Source organism: Haliotis cracherodii, unplaced genomic scaffold (assembly GCF_022045235.1).
Source record: "Haliotis cracherodii isolate W230 unplaced genomic scaffold, xgHalCrac1.p SCAF_5, whole genome shotgun sequence".
NCBI lineage: Eukaryota > Metazoa > Mollusca > Gastropoda > Lepetellida > Haliotidae > Haliotis > Haliotis cracherodii.
This window is the reverse complement of record NW_027266308.1, coordinates 51,726,569-51,738,831: the sequence shown is the minus strand read 5'-3', so window position 1 is coordinate 51,738,831 and position 12,263 is coordinate 51,726,569. Positions and strand designations below refer to the sequence as shown.

General features: G+C 38.9%; 1 protein-coding gene across 3 annotated transcripts in view; it reads left to right on the top strand.

Moving 5' to 3' along the window:
• The window catches only part of LOC139444212 (uncharacterized), a 73,268-nt gene extending 67,967 nt beyond the window's left edge, over positions 1-5,301 (top strand). For all 3 annotated transcript variants that reach the window (XM_071225125.1, XM_071225124.1, XM_071225123.1), the window contains one exon: positions 594-5,301. In XM_071225125.1, the coding sequence (XP_071081226.1) occupies positions 594-742 (149 nt within the window). In that variant the 3' untranslated portion in view covers positions 743-5,301. The remainder of the gene's footprint in view (positions 1-593) is intronic.
• Positions 5,302-12,263: the final 6,962 nt, after the last annotated feature.

Here is a 12,263-nt window from a genome sequence, read left to right as displayed (position 1 = left end):
AATAACTAATCAGACACCTGTCATGTGTGATACCGCCCCACACCAGGACACTACCACTCCATACTGATCATGGTAAAAAATAGTTGCCCAGGCATACAGCTCGCTGCTATGTTGCGAACTTCTTCTACCATCTGTCAATTGGAGGCAAAACCTTTATTCATCTGTAAACATGACGCCGCCTATGGTTGGCGTTGGGCGCACACCTTTCACAGTACGCCTTGCTTTCTGGCGGGCTGCATATAGGCATTTTTTATGGTAGATGTTGAAATTCGTCTTTCTGTTATTGTATGGAATTCTCTATTGATAACAGGAGCAGATTTGAATTGTTTGCATTGTGCAATTAATGTAATGAGATGATCTTGTCTTGGTGTTGATTTGTTTAAGGCCTGCCACGCCCAGGTCTCATTACAACCCCACCTGTTTGGAGATACTTGTCCCATAGTTGTGAAATTACACTTTTTCATTTGCCAAACAATCGGGCAACTTGGGATATTGACTGGGATATAATTAGTTCCCTGATACTGCATACTTACGTTATGTGTATGAGGATAATATTTTGTCATGTTTGGACTCTTATTTCTTCTGTGTTGTAGACTGTGATGCCAGTGGTGTTGTCACATGGCTCAAGTTGGAGAATGGTATCGATGTCGAGATTTCACTGTCGTCAGGCGCACCCAGTCCAACCCATCAGCGGCGGTCAGCTCGAATCCTCAAATCACTGTCATTTAGAAGAGACAAGTAACCTGCATAACACTGTCTCTAGAGAACTGCAGCATCGACAAGTGCTCACGTCAAGGGTGAAGCTCACATTTCACTTGTAGGATATGTATGGCAGTTGCACCAAACAATGATGTTCTTGGTTTCAATGTGAAATGAATTTAGAAAACATTGATATGAAGTGCCATTTGTAATTATGGTTAATTTTGGCTATTGTTGTGCAATTTGTTGATAAGAAAGAATCATTTTATTCATCTCACTTACTTAAAAATGTAAAAAAAATATTTTTATTGTTTTTAATATGAAATTGTTACCAAAGCACAAAATGATCAAAGATGAAATGTGTTTTTTTGTTTTTTTTTCAGCCATCTTCTTATGAAATATGTAACGTGTATTAATTTTTAATCTTAAACTGTCAAGACGTTTCAAAGTGCATTTGTTGTACTGACCATCTGATACAACAGGGGAGATAATGTCGAACAAATACTTTAGCCAGACTCCATATTCCGATCGGTGTATGATTTCTGCTTTAGCTACACACCAGTCAAGCGTAGAGTTAAACATTCACAATGACCCAGCTGGTTTTCCAATAAGCGGAATTCTTCAAATTGGCTGACAATTGTTCAGTGACTTGTTCGATATGATTTGAGGAAAATGTACATGTCAAGATAATTCCTTATATTTTGGACCTGATATATGTCAAAGTGGCTTTCTGCTCTTGTTTCATTGTAAATATCCTAGGTCATAACAAATTTTACTATCATCCAATGTCAGGTGTTTCTGATTTATGTAATGTTGATGTTGTGAACTTGAGGCTAATAGAAAATATTCTTGGTTCTTGCATTGTTTAACCATTTTTTTCAAATTCTGTAGCCTTAGACCCAATTGGGTTTCTTATTTGGCCTAATAATAGTCATGTAGAATCTCGCATTAATTTTGTTAGCGCAACTGTATTAAGCTAAGTCAGTATTGCTATAGAAAACAATTTTTTGTAATGTACATGTAGACTGCATGTATTACTTATCAACAGAATAGTATGTTGTGTTTGTTATAACTGTATGTAGTATGATGGAATGCATGAGTTCAGTGTTTACATGTTTACATATATGAGAGAGACTGAATAATTCATGAGTATACACAAGTCACCTAGACCTTCAGTACATGGGAGTTGCCATATCATCAGGTTAACCCAACACCCCACATTACAACTACAGGACTTGCAGCACAAGAAAAATCATCTTTGTAGTGCTTACTATAATCTTAAAGGGATACCAAAAATCATTGACAAATTTTCGTTCATTTATTCTATTCTTAAATTTTATATTTTTTTTTGTATTTGATGCCATTCCAAACAGAACTTGCAGAAAGTGATAGATTTACAAAACAACTATATTTATCACTCTGGAATAATAACATAAATCAGACTATTAAAATAAGAAATATAAATTTGTTATTTTGATAGTCTCATTTTTGTTATTATTCAAGTAAAATATATGGCACTTTTGCAATAGAATTACACTGCATTGAAAGGTATCCTTCATATAATTGTCCTAGGGATACCTTTCAATGCTGTATTGCTATTGTGTTATTTTGGGAACAACTAATTGTGTGTAATTGCCAGAGAAGAGGACGTCTGTTGAAAATCTGAAAATTTAGTTAGTGTGGCTGAAGCCAAAATACAGGATTCATGGTAAAGGATGTAATAGAGGTAGAGGAATAGCAAGAATTATTATCCTTGGATAGACATATTGATGAGTCAGCTTATGTTAAGGGTTTTCCACCTGCAGTCAGTCAGACTGCTTTCAATGCAGTGGTGCACCAGGTATTGTGTGACAGGCTGTGTAAATGGTGTGGAGGTGTTTCAAGTGGTTATAAAAGTTCTACAGGATGTATGCTACATATTGTTGAAGTTCATATTGTGTGTCATGTTTGTAAGTTTTGATTTTCCTCAACAGGGTTTAGTCAGATGTGTGTAATGTGTAAAGGTGTTATAATCTTGACCTCTCTTCTAGTGTTGTGTGTATTTCAGTTGGAAGATATGTCAGATTATCCCTGCATGGATCGATGTAGCAGGGGCTGTCTGCATGGTACAGTCCTGGGACGGGGTCCAGTGCAGGTCTTTCATGGCTGAACTTTATTGCTTTAAGCCTCCTTCTTGTCTTACTGGGATTTGGGATACTGCATATTAATAAAAATGGCACCAATTTATTTACAAGACCCTACAAACACAAATAACATTCCATCAGACTGTTTTGTCAAACCTTTACACTGTTAGCAGGAGTTGCAAAAACCTGGCTTACGACCTGGGTTAACTCAGACAGCAGAAGTCATAGAAAAAAAGTTGAAAAATGTCAAAGTTAGGAAGCACATATTTCAAGTTATAAAAAATATTTGCCTCATGCAGTTTATGTAGGCCTATATACCCAGTGTCATGGGGTCCTTACTCCTTATCATACCCTACTGGGAGGAGGTAAAGATCAAGGTGGTCCCGTGTCACTATAGGAGGAGACCTGAAGGACTGCAGAACCCACTTCTAACACTGGATACCAACCACTGTGGTTGTTGTAGTTACAATTGTAGTCACTGTAGTTGTATAGCAATGCAGAGACCAAACATATCATTCCTTGTTCTTTTGTTACGACTTTAAGGGGGCATGGGTGGCCCAGTTGTCTAAGGCGCCATGATTCGCTGTGCAGAGTTGCGTCCCATGGGCACATCAGAAACCTATGATTGTGTGTTCGAAATCCTGGTTCGCCCAGATTTTGTTTCTAGGTTTGTCAGCACCATACCCGTGCTTGTGGGTTTCACCGAAGTTGTAAATGTCTGAGACCTGCATCACTTCGGACTTTCCTCCCACATTAAGTCCCACATTAAGCTGACACGCCGCGATATGACTGGAATACTGTTAAAAGTGGCGTTAAACCCAACTCACTCACCTGCTCACTGTTACACCTATAAAGTGGCCGCTGTCATCACTATGTACAGATGTCAGGGCATACAGAAGATACCTTCTGTGATTTCTTGAAATATTTTTAAACACAGGAAAGATCAACAGTGGTTTGGGGTCCATTACATGACTTTGTAACATATGCCTGTATTATAATGCAAGTTTCAATTTCAGTTTTCATTGTTGTTTTTTAATTCTGTGATTTGCTATGGATCCTTTCATCTTGCCATTCATAATAATCCTCCTCTGCTAGAGTGGATACCAGAAGACAGATACCAGGTGTCCCCAGACGGGTTTGATGTAACTACAACTGGAGCACCAGTAGATCTTGAAATTGGTTAAAGGTGTCCTCAGATGTTTTGTATTCATATTTGTAAGTTCAATTAATTCAAGCTGAACTGAAAATAATTTCATCTATTTCAAAATTGAAACAATTGTGAATCTGTAGTTAGGAGAATATCATAATTTCACATTCATAAGGTTGTGATATCAATCTGAAATTGTATCTACAATCCTTGGGCTTTGTTTCTTGTCTGTATCTATGCAAATTTCTCAGGAATGTATGCTTGATGTTGGCTCCCTGTAATGTAGCGCGACATGAATGTTGTTTTCTGTATAATAACATGCTGTTACTTAATCTTGACTATATTTATTATCTATACGATTATTTTCGGTTACTTTGTGAATAAGGATGTCATGAAATACTTTAACTGGCTGTGTTTTAATTTTGACTATGTTTGTTTTGTTATATTTTGTCTGTTAAACAAAAGGTGCTTCAGGTGTGGGTTTGACTACCAGTATATGAACAATACTTAAATCATAGTGCAGTGTTCCTTGTTCTGACATAACAACCAATCAAGTGCATTGTCCTTATTTCAGTAAGCTCATCACTTAGTACCTTCTTAAATTTGATCAGGTTAAATACTAATTATTTTTTCTTTCCAGTAATTCTATATAATTTTGTTATCATAATGCAGAATATCAATAAACTATTGGTAAATATAACACTCTTCTATTGATGGGGATATTGTGAGTGTTCATGTGGGGACAGAATGTCACTGAATGCTTGGAGATGTTGTCATGCAAATAGTATTGGATACCGCCATGAAAGAACACACATGGTCGAGTTATTAACTTAATAAGAAATATAAGTATGTGCATATTTCCACAATTGCGTCATCTTTTATCCAGTGTACTATTTCTCCATTCTATTATAAGTACCTTAGACTCGTATGTCACAATAACTTCGTTTTGAGGCAGTTCGAATGACATGATGCTAAAAGTGCAATTCAAATTAATACTGTTCTTTCAAGATCGAAACAAGTGGTGATAGGACCAGTACTTGCCTTGCCTTGATATGTACAATCTCAAATACAGGGGAACATTTGGTCATATAAGGACGCCCATCTTTTCCAGCTACAAGTTGTCACACTTCTGATTTCCTAATATATAAAGGGCTCGCTTGTAGTAAAATGCAATTCTAAATGTAGATCTATACTGAACTCGGGTTTCAAAGAGTCATTATAATGGTTGTTGAATTCAAGCTAATGAGGGGCAAAGGGATAGCCTGGTGGTTAAAGCGTTTGCTTGTCACGCCGAAAACCCAAGTTCGATTTCCCACATGGATACTATGCGTAAAAACTTACCCACTCGCTCAAGTCAGTGAGCCAGGAAATTCTTTCCAAGTTAGTCACCAGGTATATTGTCAGATGGGTTCATGGGACTTATCCCAATAGAATGGACATACAATACTCTGGATAACTGAGGATGCCATGACTGTTGTCCTGAATGAAATACTACATTAGTTCAGTGTAATCAAAGCACCTGCATCACAAATTTGAACCAGTTTTCATATCATCTGTTGCTATTCATTCAGGAAATTTGGCAGCACATTTAACATGTTAAACTGTCCAACTGTCAACTGACCAACTCCAAGGGTACTCCTGTGATCTGAAGGGACCACAGCATGTAATTTCTCACAACTATGATAAGACATTTCATCCATACTTCTCGGAGCTCTTCATCTCAATAACATAGCCAAACAACTTGTATCACAGGAAATTAAGGTTGATCATATCTTTCGACTTTGATGCAAGGTATGTGCAGTCAACTTCCATACAAACACCTAGTTGCTTTAAGATCTGCAGCATTCAGTTGACACATTCTTCTGTGATGACTAAGGCATTATCTTTTCATTCCTTGGTTTATGGAGCAACCTACCCAAACCTCAGCAATATGGTACATACAAAATGTCCTTCCCACCACAAATGTTGATAAGTATGACAATGAAAATAATAACAGCTATAAAGAAATGAATAGGGGAAGAGAGGCAACTGTTCGAGTTAATTTTCATCCAAAGAAAAAAAACAAGAATTGGTTTCTTTCACTTGTTTATTTTTATGTCAACCAATGAAGCCAATGTTCTTGAAAAATAAATCTGCCAACCAAATAATACAGAAAAACAAACCTAATAATATTTAGTTGATTGGGACCTAACATTGACCAGCATGTGTGATGATCAAGTGTGTATACTGGGTAGGTGAGGAGTGGTTGCAACTTGGAATGTAACGCTCTTACTCCAATGTCCCCTGTCTTAATGTTCATTTTCCATCTTGCAACTATTTCAGCTATCATATAAAATGTCATTATTAAGGTTTCAAGTTTCTACATTGCGATTGTTCGGCTTTAGACACTATATTCTAGCTAAATAGATTGCTTGTCTTAGTTTTACCGAGATCATTTCACAAATCATGTGACAGTGTTAACAATGTTGAAATTCCTGTTCTATGGCAGACATATATACATAAACTGTTATCTATATTTGTTACCAAATATTACACACCATGAAGGAAACCACTTCGTTTATGGAATATTTGCTGTACCCATGACATGGCAGTGTATGATCAATAGATATTCTAAATAAACTTTTATCTATTTGTTGTTTGTTTTAAAGAATTTTTTAAAATTCATCACTGTGATCATGAGTGAGTTTGATTTTATGCTGTTTCACCAGTTTCTCAGCAATGTGACATCTATCAGTCGGCATCACACATTGTACTTTTGTGGGATTCAAACCTGGTTCTTTTGCATGGGGAAATGCTTCAACCACAAGCTGAGGTGAGGTGAAATGGGGTCTAACGTCGCGTCCAAGATTATTGCACTTATAAAGTGACATGCATGCACGTGGCCGTGTGTGCTGTGTGTACTAGTCCAGACTAATGCTGATTTATAGTGCTAGCCCACTGAAATACCATGCCACAGTTTAACATGAATAGCCCACTCAAACTATGCTGACTCTGGGCCGACCAGTCCTTGTTTTAGCCCCTTAATGACGAGCGCCAGACAAGGTAACAAGAAGTATCTTTTTTAACGTCTTTTGGTAAGAGGCGTCCAGCTATCGAACCCCGGACCTTCTGCTCTCACCCCATCACCCCTGCTATGAGTGTAGTAAACCCCTGCTACAGCACTGTAACTCGCCTGCAATTTAAAATGTCCACAGAGACAGGCATTGTAACTATAATTGTTATTGAAATATTTTCTGCATAAATTCGGAGGAATAACTCCCACTAAAATCTAATGATTTGAACAAGAAATGTGTCATAAGGAGAAACACACATTCCAAAATTTAGCTCCCTCAGTATGGCGTGTTATGAGAACATGAAAAATTGGAACATGTTGAATTTGAGAAGTTTCTGGAAAGTGACACAGTCACTGTTGCTTATTCCTATTTACATTGTAATACTCACACCTCACACACACACATCATATTATATGAAGCATACTCTTTACAAAAAGAAACACAATATGGATATTTTGGCCATAAAAGCAAAATTAGCAGACCAAGAGGAGCAAAATGAAGTGACAAATTTCCCGGATCAAAATGATCACAACCAGGGCATGCAAACCATTAGTTGGGGGAAATGTACGATTCGGGAAAACGCACCCAGTCCATTAACAAAAGGGCCATGGAGCTGCAAGTCCTGCATATAAGTGCATGAATGATATTATGAAAGTGCAGGATATTTTATTGCCTGGCATCTGCATCAATCAAACAGTGACAGTTCAACAGCATGCCAAGATTAACAGATGTGCAAAGAAACTTCATAGGCCGCTTGCAGGCGGAGGAATCCCAATAAGCTGTAGCAAGGGTTTCCAATGTAGCGGCCAGCACCATCACAAAGTTATGGGATTGGTTTCAACAGCATGGGTCAACATGTGATCAGCCAAGGTTCGTGACGACCAAGAATAACCACCACCAACGATTGCTACATCTGACTGCGCCACCTACGTGTAAGAACCACCAGTCACCTCAACCGCATCCCAAATACCCGGACTGTGCAGAATCTCGGACCAGACCATACGATACCATTTAAGAGCAGCAGGTCTATGAGCAAGACGTCCTGTACAACACATTATATTGAGTCGACAACATCGTCAACAACGACTGCATTTGTGTCATCAACACAGGGTGCGGCCTCAACTGCAATGGAGAGATGTCTGGTTCGTTGATGAATCAAGATTTCTCCCCCGTCAAGGGGATGGACGAGCATGGGTCAGATGTCAGGGAGAATGTTACACCGGAAACTGCATACAGGAAGTGGACAAGTTTGGTGGGGGTAGCGTTATGATGTGGGCGGATATCTCTCATCATGGCAGGACAGGTTTGGTCCATATCCAGGGCAATCTTACTGCTCTTACTGACTACAATCTTACGATACATCAACGAAATTCTCCTACCAATTGCAGCCAACGGCAACGGTGTCTTCCAGCAGGACAACGCTTGACCACATACAACATGGATCACAAGAGCCTGTCTACACAACAACAACATTGATGTTCTCCTCTGGCCCTCCAGATCCCCTTATTTGAACCTGATAGAGCACCTGTTGGATGAATTGGATAGATGGATAGACCTGTGCCCCCATTGACGTCAACCACAACCCCAATTGGGCTACCATTCCTCAGGATGTGATTCGCATCTCTTCCATGGTTGGTTGGTTGGTTTGTTTGTTGTTTAAGACCGCACTCAGCAATATTACAGCTATATGACCGCGGTCTGTAAATAATCGATTCTGGACCAGACTATCCAATGATTAATATCATGAGCATCGATTTTTTTTTCCACTTCCATGGGCAGATGTCAGGCTACTTATGATTCCAATGGGGGACATATGCGTTATTGATGGTAGCTGACCTTCACCTTGGAACTTTCCTATGTAACGATAACTGAGATGACTACAATCACCAAGTGTTCTCTCCACAGCATTTTGGCTCAACCTCTTGTCTGGTTCCTCTTATAAAAATGTATTTTCCCACCTCACACAGATCTGGCTTTGTGTTTCTTTTTTTGAAGAGTATATTGACAAAATTAATTTACTGATATCTCAACAACCATTTGTTGAAGTACGAAGCGGTGGGTAATGGCTGACTTAGACCTTAGTTTCAGAGGCCATATGGAACAAAACAAATTTTGTAAATAACTTTTTGTCACTTTTGTAAAGCACATAGACCATCACACTAAAAATTATCTGAACATTTGAAAGTGGCAATTTACCCAACTCACTCACACTCGGACACTTACATGGGATTTGTTACACATAGCCATTGAGGGTTCTTTAGGTACAGGTCATGAGGCCCAAGTTAAAGAAAACTATGTTTATCTACACTTTCTTAAATGTGTTCTGCTCTTTATCATCAAAGTAGTACCGTATTCGACGTAATATGCACCCTGCATTAATAAGCGCCCACGGCGATATTTGCTAATATATTGGCTAGTGAATGATCCCAAACCAGTGACCGATATCGTGAGCAGCTTCCCACACAATGAGGGGCCTGATGAGGGTGTCACAAATCAGACTAGTCAGTACATGTAGTCTGTACATGTTGTGAACCGGCTTTCCGCATCATATTTTGTCAATACAATTGCCAAAAAACCTAAAATCTAAAATGCAAAATCATCTCCATGCCAACTTTTCATTACTGCAACCTGTGTTTTTCAAATACCTCAAACACTGATCGATTGGTTTTGTTGTTTCATTAGATCTAGCTATATGTGGCTTTTATGAGATCTTAGCTCGATTACGATAAACAGTAAAGTTTTAATTTACACTAAGCAGATGTTGATTTACCTTTTTTAAACATTGTTTTTAGCTGTTTTACACTATACAGTATATCCCCATCAGGACGCTCAGCATTAGGGTAGTGACACACAGCCAGGTAATGTCCACCAAGTCACGGAGTCTGACCACCAAATATATACTACTCAAAAGAAGTTAAAGAACAACCGGGTCCTTCATATTACTATAGTTAATGGCATGACAGATTAAAAAAAAGTAACGAAAGAATCAGTGTTCTGTCACTTCTTTTGAGTAGTATATGAAGTCGCCCTTTATCACAACATGCGTAAATAATCACTAGTCTTGGGACATGCTTTGAAATAGTTCTTGTCAGCCTGTAAGGCACTGTTAACACTACAGGCATGAAGTTTGAGTGAGTTCGATTTTATGCCACTTTTAGCAATATTGCAGCAATATCACGGCTGGGGGACACCAGAAATGGGCTTCACACATTGTACCCATGTCGGGAATCGAACCCGGGTCTTCGGCGTGACGAGCGAACACTTCAACCACTAGGATACCCGACCATCCCTGCATAATTTGTTTGTTTGTTTGTTGTTTAACGCCGCACTCAGCAATATTACAGCTATATAACGGCGGTTTGTAAATTATCAAGTCTGGACCAGACAATCCAGTCATTGATATCATGAGCATCGATCCACACAATTGGGATTGATAACACGCATCAACCAAGTCAGCGAGCCTGACCACCCGATCCCATTAGTAGCCTCTTACAAGCAAAGTCACCTTTTAGGGCAAGCATGGGTTGCCTTTTAGGGCAAGCATGGGTTGCTGAAGACCTTTTCTACCCTGGATCTTCACATGCATGAAGTTTGATTTTTACATGTATAACTAACCCTGTATGAAATGTCAGTGTTATGTCAAAGGCAGATGATATTAAGAGCTGGTTAAGGTCACTTTGGAAAGTCATTTATACAATCGTAAGTTGAAGCTTAATGAGTCGTATGCATTAAAGTCATGGTCACCTGCCATGATTACAACTCATAAAAATATTCATACTGTGTTTTGCATGTAGTGATATAGTTTCTTGCCAACACCAGAAGACCAACTTATCATCCCAGCATATGATTATGTAATGTGTCCCACATGCAATTGTTCATGTTGTTTTGAAACAGGAAGTGACCATCAAACCAGATGTGCCTATAACTTCTTTAAATAGATTTAATGCATGGGACTATCTAGTTCTAAGTCCTGCATTCACCATACATTTCCCCCAGCAGGAAGTGACATCACATTAGAAATGCATACAACTTCCTTTTAAGCTAGACAGAGGCATTGGACTAAACTTGTACCACCAAAACCGGATATGGTGTCATTTTACCAGATGTACATTTCCCCTCCCTGTCAATTTCCTTAAGTGAGTACATACAGCAACATAACTGGTACAATCAAAACCTTTTGTGTCAGCTTATGACAGTTATATATCCCTGTATGAATCATTGTTCTGCCACTTAGCAATATATCCCAGCAGTTCCTTCCAGTGCATCTCTAGTCTCCTCTACAGGAACAAACAACAAAAGCATACTTCAGTGAGGATATTTTAAATAACCATGACATACATATCTAACCACAGGAGAATACAACATCTGGTCTCAAACTTGATTATCCATCATTCTCATTTCAAACAATGCCAATTATATCGGTCCATATTTCACATATGGTGGCTACCATTTTCAGTACTTTGTCAAGAGTTCCATTGTGTGCCTGATGGCTGGAGACTGTCAAGATACTTTCTGAGGTATTCTCCTTGCATAACACACAAACACACAATGTCCTAGATGATGGTGACATTATTCATCCCCCGGTCTCTTCTTGTACTCTTGAAGGTTCATCAGAATCCAGGCTGCTGGCGAAATTACGCACAATATCATCACACCACCCAGGCCAACTTTCTCCTGAAATCAAACAAACAAGGGCATGTATTACGCTTTATATAAGCTGTGAGCAAATAGGGTTTTACGTCACCTTTTCAGTGCCCAGTCTACTGCCACTTGACTGGATTTGTCTTGCAGTGTCATTCAGTTGACATAGGTAAACATAGGGACCAAAACTTACTGACCCGTGAAGATCCGGGGTAGAATAGGTCTTCAGCAACCCATGCTTGCCATAAAAGGCGACTATGCTTGTTGTAAGAGGCAACTAATGGGATCAGGTGGTCAGGCTCGCTGACTTGGTTGATGCATGTCATCATATCCCAATTGTTTGGATCAATGCTTGTGATGTCAATCACTGGATTGTCTGGTCCAGACTTGTTTATTTACAGACCTCTGTCAAATAGCTGGAATATTGATGAGTGCAGCGTAAAAAGACAAACCAACCAACCAAAGCTTACTAGACAAATAATCTATTTACTACACACAGACTTTGGATTACTGGCTGATTTTGCATTCTGTTTATATGGAACTACTGCACCAGTATGATGGTGGGAAACATGCAGGAGTGGCTTGCTTCACAAGTTGTAC